The sequence below is a fragment of the Scleropages formosus genome, chromosome 23 (assembly GCF_900964775.1).
Source record: "Scleropages formosus chromosome 23, fSclFor1.1, whole genome shotgun sequence".
Taxonomy (NCBI): domain Eukaryota; kingdom Metazoa; phylum Chordata; class Actinopteri; order Osteoglossiformes; family Osteoglossidae; genus Scleropages; species Scleropages formosus.
Genome location: NC_041828.1, coordinates 12,448,242 through 12,472,959, shown reverse-complemented (window position 1 = coordinate 12,472,959; position 24,718 = coordinate 12,448,242). Strand labels below are relative to the sequence as shown.

Below are 24,718 nucleotides of genomic sequence, written 5' to 3'. Positions count from 1 at the left end.
GCATATTTGTGGTGCTCAGTGTTTTTATGTCAGGATGCTATTTTTAAAGGTAAAAATTTTTTTGGTAAAATGTGTCAGCTATTGCTTGGTTTTATGGAGAGATGTTGTCTGAATTCTACTGCATTACATTTGCAGTGGTTTGTAGTTAGTATTATGTTGACAAAATTGCTCGGAAATAGCCTTGTGCTTTATGTAACTAACTGGAGTATGAATTGACTATAATGCTCATAATTGTACAAATATACATACAAGGTTACTTTTGCAGTCTAAAATGAGGGAAATTTTTAAAAAATTAATTACCTTAAATTGAGTTGCATACTGTGGTGGAAAATACTGTTCTACACTGCTTTTTTGTGTTGCATTACTTTTATTTTCCCACTTCAAAATATACTACACTGTCACTTGTAAAACAGTTATTTAAATGGCATCCTTTATATATTGTAAGGTTAATTTTTTTAAATATGTATTTTTAACCAGACCTCTGTTTTTATTTATTTGTATGTGAACTGCCAGTGTAACGTGTCTGTGAAATTCACTCTTACTGCTGCTCATTTTATTGGGTACATATTAATGTATATTAATATGTGATGTGTGATTTAAGTTAAATAGTATGCCCACTATGTTGACTGATGAATTTTGATGTAGTATATTCATTCCTGATCAAATGCAAATATTTCAGATTGATTTCATCATTTTAATTAGTATTTAAATAGGTTTCTGTTTTTTCAGAAGTGCTGCTGTGTAGGCCCATTTTACGATCTTTTTTGGTTGGCAAACAGTAGTGCTATGCCAATTCATCAAGTCTTAGAAAATAACTTATTCTTACATAGATGTTAATATATTTCAGAAGTTCCAGAATTCTGTCCTGTGTCTTGTAATTTGAATTGTCGGTTACCTTTCACAACAGATGTCTTCGTTGCTTTACCTTTTCTGCAGTTTTACAAATGGTTCAAATCACTGAGTAAGTCATCAGAGTGGTATGTTAGGCCAGTTTCTACATTGTTTATTAGTGATTTTGATTTGTTATAATACTTTTGTTACAGTAAATGCTTGGCAATGCCCACAGTCTGCATCTTCCTCATTGGTATTGATTGAGCGGTATTTTGCCTGCAAGGATATTTTGGCTGTTGAGAATCTGAGCTTGTGCTCTCTTTCCCTGAAGAGCACTTCCAACACAGCCCTTTTCCTTTCATCTGCAGCATTCTGCACGTGTGCAGTAGCACAGCCCTTTCGATTCCACTGCTCTGAGCATAAGTATTACTCCTTGCAGGCAGCTATATGGCATTGGTGGCGATCTCCGGTTTTATGCTTCACAGAGTGCAGTTTAGAGACATGACATGGTTGGCAGTTCTCATTCTCTCTCTCTCTCTCTCTCTCTCTCTCTCTCTGTGTGTGTGTGTGTGTGTGTGTGTGTGTGTGTGTGTGTGTGTGTGTGTGTGTGTGTGTGTGTGTGTGTGTGAGAGAGAGAGAGAGAGCACCATAGGGCGATTAGAAAATACAGTGACAGGTGTTATACCCCTTTGCATTGCAGCAGCCTTCCAGCCCTATCCTAAGCTGTGTGCTTCCCTAAGGGGTCTTTGTGTCAGTGGGGCCCTGAATGAGCTGGGCTTGCTCTGGATTAAAATTGTATTGTCTGTGGTGGTGAGCATTTACCACTATGTTGCTGACCCTTGACTGTACCCTTCAGTTTAGTTTTTTACATTTTATTCTCTTTCATAATTCTTCTGTCTAGTTTTTGACCAATAACACTTTAAGGAATAATTATGTAAAGGAAAAATAATTTAGAGCACAGTGAATTCAAAGTTTTAATCTTTCTGTGCTACAACATAATACACATAATGGGTATGAAATATTGCTAAATTGAGTAAATAGTTCCACATGTTTTTTCTTTTCACCTGTGTACATTCAGCAGGAACAAGTGTCTTTACCCCCTCCCCCATTTCCTGTCTGTAAGTTTTGCCATCCAGTTTTTTTGCTGTCAAGTGGTAGGGAACAAACTAGGTTTGCTTGAGACTTTGTCTGCAGCTTTGTCTCCTTCTCTCAATGTAATGCATAAATTGTACTTTTGCTGAGATGTATGTCGCTTTGGACAAAAGCATCTGCTAAATGAATAAATGTAAATGTAAAATGCCAGAACCCATCCAGTCACACACACACACACATTTTCAGAACCGCTTGTCCCATACAGGGTCACGGGGAACCGGAGCCTACCCGGTCCAACCCACTGCGCCACTGCACCCCCACTACCCATCCAGTCATTTCCAATTATTCCAGTTTCTCTTATTTAGGAGCAGCAGGTAGTACAGTGTTCAGAGTTGCCACCCTACAGTCAAAGGATCCCTCTGCAAATACTTGGTTGTGCTATGAAGTCTTGTGCTATAATACACTATAGTAATTCATTTACCCTGAATTACTCCAGTAAAAATTGCCTGGTGTTAACATGGTCAAGGGTACTATTGCAGCATAGGATTCAAAACAGAGACCATCAAGATTACAAGACAACCACTACACCACCTGTTGTCCCCACTATTATTGTTGGCACTGTTCTATTAAGTCTGTATACAGCATGATATTACAGACATCACTGAAAGTTTAGATTTGGTTAATGGGCTACACAGTGTGATGTGGTGTTGCTCTCAGATTGAAGCTGCGTCTGGGTAATTAAACTCTGAGCAGCTCAGTGGGTGATAAACTCAGATTTCACAGTTTAATGCAGTTATTTTCTTGTCTCCTTTAGCAAAAATGTGACTATGAAAATCATCTCACTAATTCCTGAGAGTTTGTGTGCAGAGATTTTGTCTCTATAATGATGACACTGGAGAATTTAAATCTTTAAGTATTAAAACTATTAAAATGTAAGCTGAGGTACTATAGTAGCTTTACTCTATAATTGTGGTGGACTACTTTAGAGTGTGGAAAATAGTGCGAGGAACGGGAGCATGAATGTGTGCGCATTGTGGCTGCCCTGCATTGGACTGGTGTCCCATCCAGTGGTTCCAGGGTAGGCTTCAAACCCTTGCATCTGCTAAATAAATAAATGTAAAACACAAGTAGCTGCATAAACGTTTTTCCATTATTCAACAGTTATAGTCACAAAGTTATTGAGCATAAACATTTACACTTTAACATGAACTTAAGACATCATGGAAGAAGTGACTCCAGAAAAAGTGAGTTTTAAGACCCTTCTTAAATGTAGAGAGAGATTCAGCAGTTCTGAGTGAGAGGGGAGGACATTCCACCGCATGGGAGCTAGAGCCGAAAACCTTTGTGCTTTTGATTTTGGATCGTTTGTGTGTGGGACCACCAAGCAGGCAGAGGTGGAGGAGGGAAGCAGTCTGGTTGGGGTGTAGCGAATAATCAGTTTTTGTTGATACTGACATTAACTGTTTACAAATTACTATCGTGTAAGTTGCAAATCTGGTTTTGTCCTGAATTTTGTACTTGCACTCAGTCTCCAAACTGTAGATTGTTTGATCCATGCTGCAAAATAAATGCCAGGAGCAGGATGTGCTGCCCCACAAGTCTCCACCCCTTTGTTAAAAGACCAAAGGTCAAACCCCCTCCCCAAATCCCACCAACAAAATCTACAACAAAAGTAGAAGAATCAGAGCATGGTGACAGTAGATGGGTTCTGTACTTCCTGTCTGAGGCTTGTGTCTGTGTTGGCTGTCATCTGCAGTAGCTGTGTGACAACCTACACTGTGATTTACATGTCTCTTTTCCCACTACCAGTGGAGTAAAAAAAACTGAAATGAGAACTGTGCAAGTGCACTTCACACAATGTGTTTGGCCTCTGTAGGGATAGGTGCTAGTAAATGCCAGGTGTAGTGTGGGGTCAGACTGGACTCTGACCAGGTAGACAGGCTGCCATCTGTAGAGGCAAGAGTCCACCATATGTAGTCTAGTGTAACCAGTCTTGTAAGGGGGTCTGCACTCATGGAAAGATTCTCAGGGCTGTTGAAATTGACTCCAGTCATCCAATTTCCGATTGTGTTGTCTCAGTGCATTGATTTATATTATTTCACAGATTTGCTTAAATATTATAAAGATGTGCAACAAAACCTGTGGCAATATTTCTAAAGGAATGCTGAAAGGTTGGCAGCACAATTGTAAGCAAGACCAAACAAGTTAAGGCTCTCACATAATACCTGATCAAAGATATCAGTTTCAATAACAAGGTAGAATCAGCATCTCACAGCTCTTATTGCAATCAGGAGTTATGTGGAAAATCTGTTTCTGTTTTTGTGTGTTGAAAATTATAGCATGTATATAGCTACTGTTTTCCTCCTCCCCTTGTTTTGATAGGTGTTGTGCTTTGAGTCCTGCTTCCACTGAAAGCCAGATGTCTGTCCTTCAAAGCTTATTTATTCAAAACAGACATGTAGAAATGCTACGGTTGCATTTGGGAGGGGTTTTGTGTGTGTATGATTGCCACCAACTGGCATTATGCTTCTCTTTCAGACTTCACACTGAATTCTCTTTTTTTATGTCCATTTTAAGTGAATTGAACTTTGGAAAGGCAGAGTAATTTAGACAAAGTGTAGTCTGTTGGAGTTTGAATGTGCATCTTACTGTACTTGTATGTTTGCTTAATGTTTATGCATTAGTGTTGATAAAGTCAAGCATCAGAATTGAATTTCCAGCATTTGCTTCACAGGGAGACTTTCTGCAAAGGTATATGAGCCGCTGGTTAGCGAACAGGCTGTCTAAGCATAGATGCGCTTACAGCTTTCAGTGTATTCATCTCACTCATTTTCTTTTTGACCTATTCCACTAGACTACATTTATTCTAGTATTCACATTATATGGCTTAGTGTTTGCAGTTCATATTTAGTTAAGGCATTTATAAATAGACATAGGTCATCAAAAATTTGTGCTTTATTTTGCTGAGCGTTTTTGTTTTACAATCTAAAACTAGTGGTTTTGTTTCATAAATCTGATTAATAAGCTATCATTTTCCCATTGTGTCCCCCTTCTGCACTTCATTCATGATCTCCTCAAACTTTTTTTTCACATTTATAAAACTTTGTTTGGTCTACCTGCAGTCCCCCGATAGGCTCAGGTTTCAAAACATTGATTCATTCATTCTTTTATGTACTAAATTTTTCATCAGCAAAAGCTGAATTCCAACTGAAGGACTAACTGTGCTAGGTATTTCCCATGGAGATGTGGTTCTGGTGCTGGACCATTTGCTGATGAACCTGATTCTGTATGATATTTGCTTAAAACAACCTACATCAAGTCTGCCTTCATGTCTAATTCTGTCAGGGTGCTATTTTGAAGAGTAGGGTACACATTGAGATTAACCTCAATGTGTTTTTTCTTTGTAATGCTCCACTCACCTGGAAGAAGTGCAGAGCACAGCTACCTGTCTTTTCCTTCTTTAAGTGTTGCTTGAAGTGAAGCAATTACATATACACAATAATTAAGACTTGAAATAGAACAGCCAGATGTTGAGATGTATTCCTCTGTTCTGGGGGGGCAGCAGCTCTGGTCAGTGAGTTTACCATTCTGCTGAGTCATCCTCATAATATATGCAGTGTCTCAGAAATGCTTCTGTGATGACTCTGAAATGCATGCAGAGCCCCAAACCTGGAACACTGAATGCCTGGCAGCTAGATGGCTGTCTCTGCCTGTTCTCTGGAAGTGCACTATTTTCTTCACCCTGTCATTATCAACTCTCAGTGTTAGAGACCAGTGTTGAACAGTGTAGTGACAGAAAGTGGACCCTAACTGACCTTTCTTCTTTCCTCTTACAGATATTTCAAGAATTGCCTACTACACGGGTAAGTGGTATTGATGTTTTGAATGAATGGGATTGTGTTTGTATATTAGGAATCATTTATTATTAAGTCTGGAGATTTTCTGCATTAGGGGTTTGCCTTCACTGACACACCAGTGTAGTCTGTTATATTTTTAAACAAGTCACTGGTATATGGGATAAATATTTTTAAATGTTAGTAAGGGGAAACCACAACTGGTGTTTCTAGTTTTATTTAAAAACAGCCAGCACTTAGTGTTGCCATGTTATGAGTGTGTTTAAAAACTAGACAGATACCACATGGGACTGTATGTAGTGAAGTTTGTTACTGGGTTCCAAAGGATTTCTTGGGAGTGTTACTTCCTTAGTCTCATTCCATCTGATACCCTTTGGTAGGTAGGGGTAATTTTAAGAAACGCAGGAAAATGAGACTATGATCCATCATCTGTAAATTGATGGCTATTCATTTGATGTTAGGCATGAATTTCTGAAAACTGAATTGAATGAATAAGAACCACACTTTTAGCAACTTTGAGTATTCTAAAGCAAATGAGCTTTTCATTGTGTTTTAACATAGTTTCCTTTTGCTTACATGTAAACGAGAGTGATTTTTTTTTGCTGGTAGTCTATAGTCTGTCATTCTTAAGACCATGAGTAAATTGGCTGTTTTAAAGAGGTAGTGTAGTGGTTACAGTTGCTGCCTTTGGACCCAAAGTTTGCGGGTTTGAATCCTACCTCAAGCAAAGAACTTTCCCTAAATTGCTTCAGTAAAATTACCTAGATGTATAAATGGGTAAATAAGTACCTTAACATAATAAGTTGCTTTGGAGAAAAGCATCAGCTAAACGAATAAATGTAAATAGCTCCAGTAAAATTGACCAGCTGTATAAATGGTAATTGTCAATAGCTTTACATTGTAAGTTGCTCTGGAGAAAGGGTCACATAAATGTAAGTATCCTTTCTGAGATATGCTTAATTTCAATATTCCTTTTTTAGTGTAAGGGTTGCCTAGAAATATGACTACTGTTTCAAGTTTGTTGAAATACTCTGTGAGGATTCTTAGGAATTTGGGTCTAAGAAATACACACACACACACACATTGGCTGAAGCCGCTTACTGTTGTGAAAATCCATAGTCAGATGGTGACTGTTACACCTGCATGAATACTGTCATGGTCTGTTTCCAAACGGCCTCCTTTAGGGTAATATTCACACATTCCCTAGCTCAGTTGTTTTTATTTTAATGAAGATGTAGACTTGTTTTATGACACTGGTATCAAAATGGTATATACAGTAGCAGTTTTAAAAGGCACACTGTTTCAACATTGCTTATTTTCAGTATTTAGCCCCTCTGTGCCATCATTACACTGTTGACATATACCCTTTTTATTAAATTCACTGACGTATTTATTATAGGCTAACCTTTAAATTCTGAGGGCAAAACAATGTAACTGGGGGAAAAATAGCTATGCCAGCAATGACTGTTTAAGCTTTACTGTACAGTTTATACCTTCTCATTCTGGTGCGGTGGCGCAGTGGGTTGGCCCGGGTCCTGCTCTCCAGTGGGTCTGGGGTTCGAGTCCCGCTTGGGGTGCCTTGCGACGGACTGGCGTCCCGTCCTGGGTGTGTCCCCTCCCCCTCCGGCCTTACGCCCTGTGTTGCCGGGTAGGCTCCGGTTCCCTGCGACCCCGTATGGGACACGCGGTTCCGAAAATGTGTGTGTGTGTATATTCTGTTGTATCCACCTGGATGAACGTGGTGCATCATTACGAATACCCTTATCCTCACATATTTGAACATGAGTAAGGTACATTAACCATGTGGTTATAGTGCTTAACAAGCTCCTGGTTCCACTAGACAGGACCAGGCAGGCACTTGGGGATTAAGTGCAAATAGTAACAGGTTTCTTGTGGATTTTAGTCGTAGACAAGCTGGGGTTTTAGAAGTACAGATGGTGGGTATGCTGAAATGGAGCATGGATGGAAACGTAGCATAGACACACTGAAGGAAAATGGAATATGTTGGGATCCCGGTCTAGGTCTCTGTCTCTGTCTCTGGTTCTCGGTCCTGAATGCCCTGACCTGCTGGGAAGAGAGTAAGCAAAGGTGATCAGTAATGAAGTGAGAGGCAGAATGTATCTGGGTGCCCTTTCCCTCACCTTGTTGTTCTGCCATGGATGCACATAGCCTGAGTAACTGTGAATACAGTAGGTCAGTACTGAATTTTTCACCTGTGTCCAGGGAGATTCTGAGCCAGTATCTGTGTTGATTGGTACTGAATTGGTCACCCGTGCTAACTGTGATTGAGACAATAACTGTGAGTGCAGTAGGTCAGTACTGAACTAGTCTCATCTGCCAAGGACAATTCTGAGATGACAGCGGTGAATGCAGTAGGCCACTGCTGAACTATTCACCCGTGCTGAGGGCAGTATGAGATTAATTCTCTGTATGACAGGTATTGTTCCATGTGTCACACCATATGCTTTGGGGATACAGTAAATCACAATGACCCTGAATTGGACAAGTGTTTTTTTTCTTATGAATGGGTAGAAGTCATATACAGGTATCCATCCATTTATGAAATTAATCCATTCCTGAAAATGGTGTGGATATTAAGATTTTCGAAGCCAAAAGCATGTATCTCATTATTTTAGATCAGAGAAACACAAACTGACAAAGGCATATAGCTGCAAACATACTGGCTACAGTACATTACTGCACTTTTTCCAATTATGCAATTCCCCCCCCCTTTATTTTAATTTTTTTGGGACACACTTCAGATAAATTTTTTAAAAATTCTGTATATAAAAAAAAAAAAAAAAAAAGAATTGCCAAAAGCAAATCGTTCTACAGAAATTTCTCATAGTCTTTCTAAGTCGAGGTATGCCTGCAAGTGTATTTCTTTTTGTTTTTTTAAAAAAAAAAAACAGCTTTGTCCGTGCTTTGTTTACTAAGCCGAAAAGTGGATGAACGTACGTATTACTGCGATTTTATTAACTACAACATCGTAAATGTGACTTTGGAGCTACAAACAAATTAGGTTATGGATATAATTCCAGTTGTGTTCAGTACCCAGTGTACTGAACTATTCAGCCATGCTGAGACAGCAACAGTCACTACAATAGTTCAGTACTGATTGTGTACCTGTGCTGACAGCAATGCTCAGGCAGATGAGACAATTTAGAAGCAAATCCTGGAAGTTGTAAGCAGTATGTGTGTTTATATGATTTAGACTTGTTCTCTCTGGTCCATTTTCCTCTTCAGTTTCTTTAAAGTTACTTCAAAATTACTGTTTAGTGTTACTGATTACTGTTTGCAAGATATTCATTTTAGCATCTTGTTGGTTTTCATACTTCTGGTTATTATGGAAGGTGGTTACTGTATGTTTGTCTTCAGTAATTATTCCTTTCTCTGGGGAAATGAAATGCAGAATCTGCCACCTGAGAACTAATTTGTATTTCAGAGATTAACTTCACCATTAGTCACATAATATATGAAAAGCCAAGATTATTGCTAATTACTTTCATCTCTTGTCGAGGATGTCTGCCATTCATAATAATGAAGTTTAAATAACTATATATGTAGAAGAAAAGCAAAATTTTGATGTGAATTCCATTATTTAAAATTCACCAAAGACCAGATTAAGCCTCAGCAGCACATTCACCATTTGGAGTCCCTATTATATTGCTCATATGCTCAGGTTGCATAACTAGGGACAGCTAGCTGGTAGCGTAGTGGTTAGAGCTGCTGCCTTTGGAGACAAAGGTTGCAGGTTCAGTCCCCACCTCTGGCTCTAGTAAATTACCCAGCTGTCTAAATGGGTAAATAATTGTCAATGCCTTAACATAAGTTGCTTTGGAGAAAAGTGTCAGCTAATGAATAAGTGTAACTTTGCAAGTTGCTCTTGGAAAAAAGCATCCTGTAAATGAATAAATAACCTTACCTTATTGTCTGATTACCCCTCTACTCCCCCTGCCTTTAAATTGCTCTTCTGAGCTTTCTGATGTTATGCTTGTATAGTCACATTATGGCCCAGGGCAGGTGTATGTCATTCTCTTGTACATCTGTATGTGTGGATTGAATATGAAGTGAACCTTGAACCAGTTTAATAAATTGGTTGCCATTGTTAATTATGAAGGAAATGGCAAGGCTGCAGGGGACTCCATGCCTTTGCAGTGGAACATGCTAAATACCTTAATGCGCTCGGAAGTAGAAACTTACATCATAACGTGTTTGCTTTTTTTTTTTAGAATCAATAAGTTTTATCTACATTGGGGTCAGACTCAGATATACCCTGAACTTATGATTACTTCTGAATTTTTAAACAGCTTGGAACAGCATCTATGTAAATCACTGCTGTTCGTGTAAAACACATCAGGGGTTCAGAATGGGAATGTGTGGTAGGCAGCAGAATCTAAATGAGCTGAAAATCAGCAGCATCCAGAACTGAACTGGTGATTAGTGAAAGGGGAGACAGTACTGCAGTTTGATCTTATGTTTTGCCTTTGTGAAATATTTAGCTGGTGCACCCTGAACACACTCCAACCTTATGTGATGTTTTCTGAAATGGACTTATGGACTGACTAATAACTAGTATGCCGGCCTTTTGGTATGTAAATGAAATGCTGAAAGCTATGTGTGTGAAATGTTTCACAGGATGTGAGTGACGGAAGAGTACCTGGGGTCCCTTGGGTTCTCACACTCTTTTGTCTGCATTGTTCTTTTTAGACTTGTCTCTATTTTTGCTGCAAATACAGCTGGTAGCCATTGTGGAGCCTTTCTGCACTCTTTCATCATCTCTCTTGTTTGCATGAGTCATTCACTGCAGACCTTAGTAAATTTAAGTTTGTGATCTCGTCCAAGGGCCATATATCACAGTATGCAACATACTGAATTTTGAATCTATCAATCAAAAATTTTATTTTACTATGGCATAACTCTTAACATATCATAATATAAACATTTATCTGATATACAGATAGATATATCACTATTTTCTTGAGACTTGATTATAAAAGTCCAATAAAGTGAAATTGTTGAACTTTCCCTTCAAGTTCAACACATTCTGAAAATCAACATACTCCAATACACACACACACATTTTCTGAACCGCTTGTCCCATATGGGGTCATGGGGAACCGGAGCCTAACCCGGAGACTCAGGGCCTAAGGCTGGAGGGGGAGGGGACACACCCAGAACAGGACGCCAGTCCATCGCAAGGCACCCCAAGCGGGACTCGAACCCCAGACCCACCGGAGAGCAGGACCCGGTCCAACACACTGCGCCACCGCACCCCCTGCTCATACTCCAATAATAATACTCAGTTGTGTTTTCAACATTATTAGCTAACTTTTCATTATGGCTGTGGTCTGTCATGATAAATTTATTTTAGCAAACTACTTTTTATCCCCTTAACATGTTAAATCAGCAATTGCTCAAAACATTCTTCATTAAATTCCCCATCCAAAAGCAGCTTTAATTTTCTGGCAATAATTTCTGCTACTGCCCAGATTGCTTTCACCAGTGATTTTTATTGGGAGGTCATGTTCTTAAAAACCTTTGCTGTTCTCAGAGATTGCTTTTTAGTTTGGATACCTTGAATTTGTGAAGTTGGCCTTGAAATTTGTGAAACACATTTTTTTCTTTTCCCTAGATTGAGTTTAGTTAGTGTATAACTGGTGGTAAAGAGTCTGTTGGAGACACTGCTGACCTCATTTTTTTGAAAGTTGTGGCCACCAAGCAGTGGTATGAGTGTAACCATCAAGCATTTTGTTTTCTGTGTCTGACTGGATGAAACACTCAGAGGTGATGCCTGGAGTTACTGGATGAATGATGAGACCAAACCACTTTCCTCTGTGAATTGAATCTGTAAATAGGTTCATGCTGTTCTTCAGCTGGTGATCTTCTTGTTGAGAAGTTTTTGACAGACTAAGCTGTCCCAGTATGTTCACTTACAAACCCCAATAAAAACACACAACTATTTTTAACCACATTTGCAACATGAGCACACTGTGTTTGTGGGTCCACACACAAACATATTGCTGGGCTGTGCTGCTGCTGTTAAGACTGAATTATTCCCTTACCTAGTGTTTCCAGTAAATGTTCATTTGTTTCAGTAACGATGTGCATTTATAGTACTAAAATCCTTACCTTTGTTTGGTTGTCTGCAGTTTTGCCAGATTACCCCTTTGGTCTATTAGGTATTGTTTCCTCATAGCCAAACAGTAGCAAGGGGTTTGGACACCTACATCTCTGCACCAGGGGTAGTCTTTGCCCCTGAGGTAAATCCCTCCTAATTCATGAAACAATGGTTGAGCAGTGACAGACCTGATCTTCTTGCCATGAAGTTGTATGAAACATTTCTCTAGTTAATAATGAGAAATGAATTCCACTCTGTTGTCACAGCTGCCCCTCTTTGTGCTATTCCTTTATTGTATTTGAAATTCAAGCCTAATTAATAAATACTGTTATTCTTAGAATCTAATGGACATCTAGTTTTAAACTTAAGAAAAAAAGAAAAGGAATGATTATCAATTGTGTAATTCTCAGAAATGAAAATACGCAATGTTATTGATGTCTGTGGACCCATGTAGGAATCTCTTCCAGGCTTAAATCAATTTGTTTGTCTGACACTAAAAGGTACCTTTTGCAGAGAGGTCTCTTGTTTTCAAAAATGTGAACCATGTTTACCTTCAGTAAAATGGACACAGCTCATTAATATGTGGAGATATTCCTTCAGCTCATCCAGAAATGGGCAAAGATTGCCAAATATGAGCCTCTTCACCTAGGACACCAAGTTATTGGATTTTTGCTGTGATTACAGTGGGGTAGTGCAAACTTCTACTAGTTCCTGGCCTTCTAGTTTAGGCGTCTGGGAGAGGGCAAGATGGTTGGGGTTACAGCAGTAGAATAGTGTTTATCATTCTTAACATTATTTTCCTGACCCTTCTGCAGTACAGTCACTGCTAATGAAATGCATGAAAGTATCAGGTTAGTTCTGGATCTGACAGAGTACCAGAGGCGGGGGACAGGCATGTGTGGGGTGATGAATCTGTAGACATGACCTGGGTCAGCTGTGATTTGCAGCGCTGCCTGCCTATGGAGGCAACACGGTCCATTTTGTAAACACAAGTGGATTGTGTGAATTGGGGCAAGTAGGAGATTAGCATATTAATGAGGCTGCTTCTCTAATAACCCACCCCTTTCCAGTTTTCATTGTCCTCTCCTTTCCTTGTTGTCCGAATGAACAGTGGACACAGGATTCCCCCCCTCCCACATGAACTCGCTCGCTCTGTGCCTCACTCTCGCTCGCTCTTTCTGAGTCACACTCTTCTGACACAGCGTGGTCAAATCTCATGGAGGCAACTGCTCATTCTGGATACAAACTGAGGGAGCCAAAGGAAGTGTTCCATTTGAGTCAAGGCAGATTCTGTTCTTGAGGACTTTTTTTTTTTTTGCTGTTGGTTTCTGTGTCAGTCTGGATTAGGATTTTAGGGAAAGCTCACAGCAGTGGGCCCATCCTGAAGCTGTACTCTTGGTGTGTTTCTCTGGGAAGATTTTGGAGAGAACAGGAGAGTGGCCATGAAACTTTTCAAAATTTTATCTCCTTTTCTGCAGCTGGCCTCTGCCCATACTGGAAGCTGTGGTGTGGGGGCTTGTGGGAATGTGTTGGTGCAGGCTCAAGACATGTTTTAACTTGCTCTCCTAACACTGTATTGCCCTGAGTTGCCCTGCCCCCCACCCCTCATACAGCAGCCCCCTGCTCCTGAGCTAGTCCACTGGGGTGAGGGTCACAGGCTCTGGGGATCTGAGACTGAGAGTGGAGGCAGGGGCAGCTGCCTTGCCCATAGTGTTTGCAACGGGGTGCTGGGAGCTGGTTGGCTGTGGTGCCTGGAGCAGGTGCTGTCGGCATGGAGAGAAGTGGCTGCAGCCCCTTCCCCATGTGTTGGATTCGAGGTACCGCGCTCAGTCTCTTCCTCCTCCTAATCCTGTTCTTCCTAAGAGCATGGTCACACACAGCCTAATCCTTGCTGTGTAATTCTCTACTTCTGCAGAGCGGCCTCCATTTCAAGACCCACTGATCAGATTCATCACTTCATGGAATCTGTGTGATGGCTTTCATTCTGATTAGATACTTATTCTCAGGCCATTAATTGCATCTCCAACTCTCTTTTGCGGAAAATACTGGTAGAGTCATTTAACTTTTTCAAGGTGTTGCAGTAATATTTTAAGTGCCACAGTGCAGGACATGTAAATTTTCAGTGCTTTTTCAATTGAGGGAAATCTCATGTTTTTATTCAGCATTTTGTTAAAATCAGCTGTACCTTTTTCTCTCCCTTAAGGTGAACAGGTTACAGAGGCTGATTCCTTCTGGACAGATTAAGGGGGTGCTTGTTATCGTTAGTTTGTTAGTGCAGCAGGTGGTCACTGGGGAAGTATCGTTTGAATTTAAAAAAATGCTGCATACCTTTGAGTGTCTGTTAAAGTCTGTTACAGCTTAAAGTGAAATAATTAAACATGAATTTAGGTCTAAGAAAGCACTCTCAAGAAAACTGGTATACAGCAATGAAAATTTGTGTGTTGTAATAGGTATTGCATTGCGTTGTAGCTCACAAAGCTGATATGACCAGAGTGTAGGGTGATGATTATATTGATTAAACTGGTCTCTCTATGCCCTTTTATTCAGTTGTGGTGCAAGGGCAAGTTCCCCAGCTGTTTTTCAGCCAAACTGAATGTAATAAATTTAACATAATTTGGTGTTAAGTCAGTGATGAGAGCTCCCTAACTCTTATCGTAACAGATGGCTGTTGTGCATGTGCTTGGCTGGCAGAGACGCATTCCAGCCTCACTTAACATCCTGTGATGTTTTCTTATGCTAGAGAGATAAGTGGGCCAACTTTTAGTAGAATGGGTCCAGTGAGTGGTTGGTCTTTTTTGTGGGTAGGGGGATTCTTAACATTTCAGGAAATAGTCTTCCTGTACCTCACAGAATGACATCATAACATATGGCATAGTTTGATTTAAGCCTGTATGCTGAATGAATTAATTTATACTCAACACCCCACTGCCAGCCAAGACATAAAGTACATTTGAAAAGACAGTGTTTGTATGATGTACCACATGTCCAGCAATGGTGCATGGTTTACTACTTCTTTCCTTAGGAGTTACGCTCAGTTTAATTTTGAAATGTTGAAAGTTTTATTTCAGAGAATTTAAATAAAGTTTAAATGTGTTTACAGAGAAAAGTACAGTAGAAAAATGGTGAAACGCATTTTTCCAAAGACACTATTTCTGAAAGAGATGGCCTGTTTCCCTGTAGCCCAAATTCAGGTCGAGGCTGTGGTGCTGTGGTGTTTAAAATGCAGCACTCATTGAAGTTCCTTCTGAGCACGTTGTCAGTATTCCTGATGATGAACAAATTGGCAGTGGGCTGCCTTGCACATAGAGAGAGTGCAGCGGAGAGTGTGTCTGCCTGTCTGGCTCTGGGCCAGGAGAGGCAGGAGGGTGTTTTCACCTCTCAGCACTCAGTTACATCTTGTATTTTGTTGATTTGCACACATGACTGCAGTGGTTTTCAAACAGTTACCAAAAGACGTATATTAATTTACCTGCTAATGGGCATTAGTTACATAGGCTAGATGAGAGGTACACTAGGAGGGTAGGGTGCTTTTGCTCATTGTTCCCTCTTTTCTCCATAGCTCTGTGGTAGTCTTTTAAACTGTGACTTTGATGTAATAGGCAGCGCAATAGTGGAGCAGGAATCCACTGAGAAAGATATCACTAAATTATCAACACTGACACTTTGTGCATATATAGGAAATTAATTTGTGTTCAGTTAATTACAGTTTTTCCACAAATAGTTATCATACTGCATTGCTTGATAGTTCATGTATGCAAGTTCAGTTGAAGTGCTTGGATTAAAGACATAGCTACATAAGTGTTCTTATGTTACAAGTAGTTACTTGCAATATCCATTCTACAACATTTTGATTATTCTTATGGCGCTTTCAATGAATTGTGATGACTTTACATCAGTTCTTAAGGTATTGAATATAAGATATGCATCTGCAGGCAGTTTTTGGTCTGTTTTTTTTAACTCCTTTAGTGGAATTCTTAAATATATTGCATTATCCACCTTAAATTTAATGAAGTGGAAAAATCACTGTTTTTCAGTCATCTTAAAACACACAGGTACTTTTATCAAATTCAGTTATCTTCTACTGTGCTATTAAAAAATGTATAAATTTCTGAATAAACGTGTATCTTCAAAAAACAATCCAGCTGATTTGGTAAAACATGAAATGCCATGTTTTTATACAGTTTTTTTTAAATCAAGTAAAAGTAAATTTACAAAACTCTCCTTTTTGGTTTTATTAGCATTTTTTATTAAGGTGTATCAGTTTTCATATTAAATTTCTCAGTGCCTACAAATAATTACTTTTTTTTATTTTTGGGATTTTTAGGACCTTTTTTTCTGTTTTCATTTCCCTAAACACCATAATAATTTGTTGGCTTGACATTAGGCGAATAAAAATAATTAACCAGATTTTCCAGTGAATACATTACTCTCTGCAGTGAACATTAATGAATGCTTCCACACTTTAAGCACACACTGGCTTCTGTGTTCTCTGAAAGTCACTCATGCTGTCAGCTTCCTGTCATTAATTTTGCTGTGCTTGATAGCACAAAGTATGCCACTCCGTGTTAGGACTACACAGGACACAGAATACCTAGCAGGACTCAGTCAGTGTGATCTGTTCATGTTTTGACTTCTGTGCCATGTAGAAATCTTCTTGAACAAGAGGATAACGCCTAAGTATTATCATTCCAGCACTAGCTATTCACAGAATGGAGAGCTGTGGTCAGTTTTCCCGCATCTGTACTCTGTACTGAAATTGGACAACCCTGGTGCTCCAGTCAGTTTCCATGAAGGCAGTGAAGGCAGGTCTTCTGGTTGGTTTGTTGTGCTGTACCAGTCTGCAGGTTAGCCTTTCCTGGGTGGGTGAACTGGTTGTGAGCACATGATTCTACCTGGAAGCTGACTAAATCAGTATAAAAATGCTTTCATTGGAGTAATATTTTGAAGGGACTGGCTTTTCAGTTTTTCCCTGTTTAGAAAATCCCTCTAGCCGGTTGTATGAATGTGTCTTACTGAAGGCGAGAGGTTTGAAAGCATGAGAGAGCAGCAAGCTGGAGATTACCAAAGCCAGACAGGAAGGCTTCCTGATTAGAAGCTCTTTGTCAGTGGCTCATAGAACACCCTATCAGGTTGGCTATGCACAGAGCCAGTGCTGCAACCCAGCCTGACTCGTTCTCAAATAGCCTTTTGTCAGCCCTTTGGCTGAATGTTGTGTACACTAGCCGTTAGTCACCGTCGTTTACATAATAGGAGCACATTTTCAAATGCGTCAGTTAAACAGTGTGACAGAACCCTTTTCCTGTCAGTCATTCTCTTACTTCTTAACCCTGGTTAAAGATTTACTGTAATGAAAGTAATAAAGTGAAAAATCTTAGTGAACAGAACAGAAAACATTTAATTGTACATACATAGACGTGTGCTTCAAAAGCCAGGTGCTCAATCAGCCTTTCACAGCCAGATTTCACTGTTGTGGGAAGAAGTGACTGAACTTTCCATATTATTCTTGCCAGATAATCCTGGTGGGTGTTGCAGATAGAATATATTTTGAGTACTGATGGAGATGTATATGTATTTGAAATTAACTTGAGCAGTACATGTGGTTCTGAGTCTGTCTCACTGCTATTGATACTTTATGGGAATTAGGAGTTTTGCTGTGTTTGACAGGCTGTGCTTTCCCATGGTTTTGTGTGATATTGGCTTCGGACTAGAGAAAAAGGATCAGTTGTGGTCAACAGCACTGAGATAGGAATTGAGCAGAAGGAAAGGTTCTGAGCACGAACACATTGCACTGATACATTTCATGTCACAGGGCTGTCACTTGAAGCCACAAGCATTCTCAGAGGATTCATTGCCTAAAACAGACATGTAAATGTTTCTCTGAAGGTGCCACTTTGCCATGCACAGTGGGTATGCTTTGTTTGCTGTGCAGTTTCTGGTTTGTCAAGCCAGCAGAAGAAAGCCCAAACTGGGACAAAGCCCAGGGATCATACATTGAGCAGTGAACCCCCTTCCCCTCCAAGCAATTTTATGGAAACCCCTCAATAAACACCCTGAACAAGATTGGCTGAAGTGGAAGTGTCAGCTGATTGATGTAGAAAGCTGCAAAGGGGGCGGCAGAACTAATAATTTGACCCAGATTTTCTTATGACACCTCTTGCTCTCTCACGAAGTCTGCAGGCTTGAAGGGACCAGCTCATGGTAAATAAATACCCTACCTTTAAGACAAATTGTTCTGTCTACTCTGAGGCCATGGTCTTCTACACTGTCCTGGACCAGTCAATTTTGAATGATCCCTTTCTTGCAGCCTATGATGCCTGATACATTGAGGTTATTTATGTACTATCACACTGCCTTTCAAATATTCATATTTGTTTTACATCAGTGCTCTACATACAACTTTTCTAGCAGAAATGTGAAATGAACTAAAATACTTAAGCCCAGATACCCTGAAAGTGAATTTGTGATCAGAGATTTTAGTTGATTCATTTATTAATGACTACAGCCCCTTTTAAACTGCATAACAGATGCAAAACTGCTCTACACATGTTTTATATTCAGATACGTTGTTGAAGGACTAAGCACTGTGCACAGTGTATATGAAGGGTTTTCATTCCATCTTTACCTTTAGTTGGAAGAGTACAGTAGTATATTCTCAATTGTATTTTAAAAACCTCATTTGTACAGCAATATGTAGGAATATCATTTAATTCAGATTGATTAACTGTTGTAGTGCAAAGAATAAAATGAACGTGCTATGGCCAACACTGGAGTATTTAGGACAGTTGCAAAGAGCATTTATGCTGTAGTTTCAGCAGTCCCAAATGGGTGAACCCCAGCCAGCTGGCAGGTGTGTACAGGTATTTGCAGAAGCCCCAACCTCTAGGCAGTCCCACTGAGCCACTCTTATGTCACCAGTGAGCCAATGGAATGGCTGGCAGGTTTCCTTGGGCTGATTGCAGCACTGTTATGTCATACCGCACTACCTCATAATTGGCTCCTTCTCTGCCCATCTGCCTGAGACACATACCAGAGTACCTGGTTCCTCAGCTTGAGCAGACATTAATGAGGTCAAGAGCCCCACGGCACAGCGCAGCCTGGATAACTCGCTGGGGGCTCAGAGCAGCAGGCAGCGTTGAGAACCAGGATGTGACGTGATGGGAGAGGAAGGAGGCCAGGCTGTATGAGTGCACAAGCACAGCATTTGACTGCAGAGAGTAATAACGGTGCTCAGGAAGAGTAGTGGCACCTTAGCCCAGTACCGCTGCCTCCTTCCTTGTCACCCATGTACTCCGATGGCTATGGATGTCTTTCAGCACGGCAGGCCAAGGTGGCTTGCACCTGCTGGCCGTTTCTGCTCAAAGGTAGGACCGCATGCAGTGTGACCGGAACATCGTTCGTTTCGCTGGGGCTGAAAAGCCATTCCTTCTTTGTCTATTGAGTACTCCATCCACCTTCAAATACATCAGGGCTTTTTCTATGTCATCTTTTTTTTTTTTTGATTGTAAGTGTCTTTCTGTTTCCAGCTGGATGTTGACTGGGTGTTACTGGGATCATGCTAATTGTACCAATGAACTCTCTTTGATGTAGTGTGGCGGAACATCCTTTGTGAAACAGGGAAAACTGGAAGAGAAGTAACACAGCTTTTTTTTCCTGGGAGTTTTTTTTGTTAGTTTGTTTTTGGCGCACACCCAAACAGGAAGACTACTTTAGAGATGTTACGAATTTAGCGCTACGTTGAGTAAACCATTTTTTTTATTTTTTGTCAGAAGCAACTGTGTTACATACACTGTTTGCATTACCAACTGATTTAGTGTCCATCAGAGTCACAGGGTGACTTGTACTTTGAATTCAAAGACTGTAGAATCCAAGAGTTTGTAGCTGTAAAAATTTTTTTTTTTTTTTTTTTTTTTTTTTTTTTTTTTGTGAATTAATTTGGAGAGACATTCTATTTTAGGTCAGGTAAATCAGCCTTTGCTCAGATTGTGGTGTATTACTGCAATCATTTTTTACAACATTTTACATTAAGATCACTTAATCAACTTGGATGTAAATTTCTGAAATTTGAATATCTTTATAGACATTATTAGAAAATGCTGCTAAAATAAAAGTATTTGATCGGTGTAGTTAATGTTATAAATTTAAAGCTCTGAGAAGATGGATGCTTTTCCTATAGTAATAATTCTTGCAGTCCTGACAGCCTTGAACTGGATAAACTGTTCTGTGACAAATGCAAAATACAGTAGTAAAATCATATCCTCAATTGAATTGTCCTCCACTTCACAGTAAGGTTAATGTACGTATGGTACAGTGCCATCATGTTTCACCCCCAGGGGAATGATACAAAAAGCAAAAAAATCCATCCTTATTACCTTCTCAGTCTTTAGATTTGGACCAGATCTGATCTGATGACGTGTAATGACCATGTTCCTTACTGCTGCTGTGCATGAGGCTGCAGGTTCAAGTCCTGTGAAAGGTCGTGGTGTGGTGTGATTGAAAGTTCTTAACATCAACGTCTTCAGTTATATTTCCAGTAAAAAATATCCATATACATATGCTGTTTCAGTTGCTATTCACATTTGATTAAAGTTTCATGTAAGCAATGTTTTCCCTTTTTTTTTTTTAATTCCTGGATAAGCACAGTCCCCCTGCCAGAGCTCCCTTTGCTTACAGCTTAATACTGACCCTCAACTGCTTTTGTAGGCAGGGTTAAGCAAAAACAATTCCTTTCCCAGATCCTACAAGTCAGTCACTCTCCACCTCTTTTTACAAAGAAAGATTTTACTTAATGATTTCTGCCACATACACATTTGCATTTTGCTGATCATATAAATAGGACTTATTTTAAGGCTTTTGTCAGATTTTGTTGCTTTGGGTTTTAGATCTTTGTGTACAAATCTGATGGAGGATTCCAGGTCCCGAACCTGTTTAGGAAATTTTTTTCTTGCTCGTAACAGCTGGATTCCAGTACCCTTGCCGTCAGCGTTTAAAAGCGCTGTGCTTAAAGGGGAGACCGAACCTTCCACTGGATGAGAATCAGGTTTGAGAGGGCAGGTACTGATAGTCATGATACTGTATGAAGCGAAATGCATTAGAAGCCTAGCAATAGTGTCTCACATGATTGCCAGACTTATATGACTTCCATCTTCCTATTTAGGTCATGGATAAAATAAAGAACAAATGCCCTGGTCTTTGTCTTGGTGAGAGGATCAAGTTTTTTAAATGGGGTTCTAGATGGCCCTGTTTTCTAAGTTGTCTCTGGTTGTCGGTATATTTCTCGCAATACTTAATGACAGATCTGATTTTAGGCATCTGCCCTTTGAGGCGTCTCATTTTTTAAATAGTTTAGGATGAAATACAGTCCTTGTCTACCTTGAATTTGATCTGTCATGTTGATGAGGTTATCTATGAAATGGTTCCAAGCAGATATTCAAGGTCATAGATTTACATTTTGCGGTAGTGCATATCATACTTAACCGCCCTTAGCTGCTGTTTTCACAAAGCCCTGATTGGTGTTTAGCTACCTTAAAATGTGTGTGATACTCTTTCAGCGAGGCATTAAAACCCCTGGAAATGTTCTTTTCAATGAAGCTGAGACATTAAATTGTTTTTTTTTTTTTTTTTTTTTTTTTTTTTTTGTTAAGTGGAACAACTGAGATGCTCGGAGATGCGTTTTGTAGATTAAATGCATACAGAGCTTGTCAGTTGCTTACATTCTCATTGAATTACCATACGCTACCAAAACCGTGTGACTCTTCTGGAAATATCTATAAATTATATCTCCTGGGTATGTTGCACAGTGTATCAAGCTTCTTTCTGCATCAGTACCTTTCAGTCGATATACCAAACTAATGTGACTGTCTAGAGTAGTAATATTTATAGCTGCTTCTGTTTCCGCACTGTTTCCTTAAGCAGAATATAAATAAATTGGCCGCTAAAGTGTCCTTATCACGCGCAGTATTAAATACCAACTCCATACACCTTTAATGTGAATTTCGAGTATTGTGTGTCAACATAAAACTGAGCCAAGTATGTATCATACAACAAAATGTGAGTGTTCTGTATCGGCATCATGAATGTGTGGGTAATGAAACAGTAGTTTTTCCCCACTGATATTACATTTTTCAGCTGTTGTTCAGTGTTTTAAAAATACCAAATTAAAAATGTTATATGTCTTTCAAAGTATGCATTGTGCTGCTCACAAGCTGTTCTCGTCCCTTTGCACAGAATATGACAGACACCTAGCGCCAACCAAAGGCATGGCAGCAGCGTACCTGGACCCCAACCTTAACCACACGCTGGCTTCAGGGGCCAAGTCCCGGCTCAGCATGGGGCCCGAGCGCTCGCCGGGAGCCCTGGACCGGGTGCTCAAAGTCTTCCACTACTTTGAGAGCAACAGCGAGCCCAGTACCTGGGCCAGTAACATCCGCCATGGTGACGCCACTGATGTCAGGGTGAGTCAAACAGTAGCAGTTTTTTTTGGATGGCAAAGAGGGCTGAGGCCTGCTTTTGAGTACTTTGTCTCCTATATAGACCCTCAGCTGTTTGTAGGAGTATGAATAATTGAATAGGTGGACTCAGCAGGCTTACCAACATGACGCTAATCTGAAAATGCCACAAGCAATCTATTGATTCCTACTTCTCATCAGAGCAGAGATTTAGCTGCCTGTTTGGTTTGTGAGTGTCAATGTATTTACAGGCATTGGAGATTGGCCTCTGGCTGTTTGTCAGACTGTCTTCAATTGGTGTCCACAACTTGAAAACTCTCAAGAAATGTGGTATTCTCCTCTTGGACTGAAGAAGAGTAACAAAAAAGGATAGCAGGAAATATAGCTGTGTAGGCCAGATGGTTATACTGTTCGACTTCACGGAAGTCTGCCTAAATGGATAGGTCAGTTTGTCTGGTCATTACTCTTACTTTCTACTTCAGCCTTGCATCACCTGCATCGAAATTTAGCACCGACAGTACCTCTGTCTTACTATTGCAGTGATACCGTTATACTGTATGTTGTAAGGTGTTGCAATAGCAGGGTTTAAGGAGTTGTATCCATTTTCCATATTGTTTTCTGATAATCTGTAACAGAGAGAAAGTATTTATTCCGGTTCAGTTGCTGTCATAGTAAACCACACTTAAACAAAGAACGTTTTTTGAGCATAGACTTTAAGAACTTCAGACCAGAAGAGAAGAAACCCTTTTGGCATTTGAAAGAAATGGGATCTCCCTTCTAAAAATTAGTGTGTGGTGCTGTGTTAGACGACAGCTATGTCCTGCACTGTTGGATTTAAAGAGAGGAGTGAGAGTGTCGGAATCCTTGTCTTGTAAGAGGCTGCTCTCTAGAAGCTGTCCGTCCATTTTTTGGCTGTTAGATTGTAGGTTGTTATTGGTTGTGTACTGTAGGTTGTGCAGCAGGTAAGACTGTCTCAGAACTTCTGTGCTGTGGTTTGAATCTTGTTTCAAATCTGGTTCTTTCTGTTTGGAGTCTGAGTGGGTTTCCTGAGCACATTTACATTAAATTTATCTGAGGTCTTTCTTAAAAGCTACTTAGAATTATTTAACCATTTATACAGCTGGGTAATATTTACTGGAGTAATTTAGGGTAAGTACCTTGCTCAAGGGCACTACAGCTGGAGGTGTGATTTGAACCTGCAACCTTTGGCTCCAAAGGCAGCAGCTCTAGCCACTATGCTACCAGCAACATGCAGAAAGCAGTGCTAGTAAACAGCTTCCATACCCTTCACTACATGAAAACCATGTGAGTGGTCGCTAAGAGTCAGCTTTGACTCAGTGGCACTTGTCGTAAACTAGTTTGCTTCTGTGCTCTGAATAAAAAAAAAAAAAGATAATTGTTAGAGAGCTTTATTTCTGTGTGTGTTTGTGTTTGTGTGTGTGTGTGTGTGTGTGTGTGTGTGTGTGTGTGTGTGTGTGTTTAATTCCTCACCCAGATGACTTTAGATCATTTCACTGGGTTCAGTGTTCTTTCAAGAAGCAGTCATCACCCAGATCTGGTTCATTCTGTTTTGTTGTTTTTAATGCATTACCTCTGCAGAAACAATACAAAGAACGTGGTTTCCCTATAATATCCTTTAGTCACAATCATGCTTTAGTTTTAAAGCATTAGGGAATACATGCTTTTGCTTTTAAATTTATATGGAACAGTTTGTGTGTGTGTATGTGTGAGTGTGTCTTTGTGTGTCACAGAGAGAGTGGGAGCTCTAAGGATTATTTTTACTATTATGATGCATGTCTTGGGTATGAGATGAGATGTGACCTAATTTGGTAACCCTCATTTTCCCTAGTACTAGAACAGTATGGCTGAAAAGTGGTGTATTTAAACAATTGGAAACTGTGTTTATTGCCTCTGTTTCATGGCAAAATACGATCATCTTTGACTTTTCTGAACTGGAAATGTCAATATGTGCTCGGAAACACCTAGGAACCTTCCAGCATTTTAATCCTACGGTTCTGTAATTTTTAGTTTTCTCTCATGACTTCTTCAGTAGCACCCAAACTCTTTCCCATTCTTGACACAGTGATGGAGTGTGTTTGTGTTCTTCCCATTTTTTGTGCCTACACTAGCTTCTAAGGATAGATAAATCCGCCGTCACTTAATGTTTCTTAATGATAGCCATCTTACCTTTCTTTGAGGGACAAATACCTAAAATGAATTAGCAGAGACAATCAGTACTTGCAAGTGAATGGTTTGGTTTTTAATATCCTCCAGTTCCTAATGAACTTTTCTTCTTAACTTTCTTTTGTTATGTGATGCCAACCTTATAATTACATTGGGCAACAGTCTGTAAGAAAAATAAATGAAGGGCTCAG

The 24,718-nt window shown here is 39.8% G+C and overlaps 1 protein-coding gene across 17 annotated transcripts in view; it reads left to right on the top strand.

Annotated features, from left to right (window-relative positions):
* Positions 1-24,718, top strand: part of ptk2aa (protein tyrosine kinase 2aa) — a 94,727-nt gene that overhangs the window by 19,799 nt on the left and 50,210 nt on the right. For 12 of the 17 annotated variants that reach the window (XM_018731871.2, XM_018731867.2, XM_018731869.2 and 9 more), the window contains exons 2-3: positions 5,760-5,786; positions 22,123-22,349. In XM_018731871.2, the coding sequence (XP_018587387.1) occupies positions 22,155-22,349 (195 nt within the window). In that variant the 5' untranslated portion in view covers positions 5,760-5,786; positions 22,123-22,154. Of the gene's footprint in view, positions 1-5,759; positions 5,787-19,125; positions 19,260-22,122; positions 22,350-24,718 lie in introns of those variants that run through there. The other 5 variants (XM_018731876.2, XM_029248225.1, XM_018731865.2 and 2 more) reach the window with 3 other exon arrangements.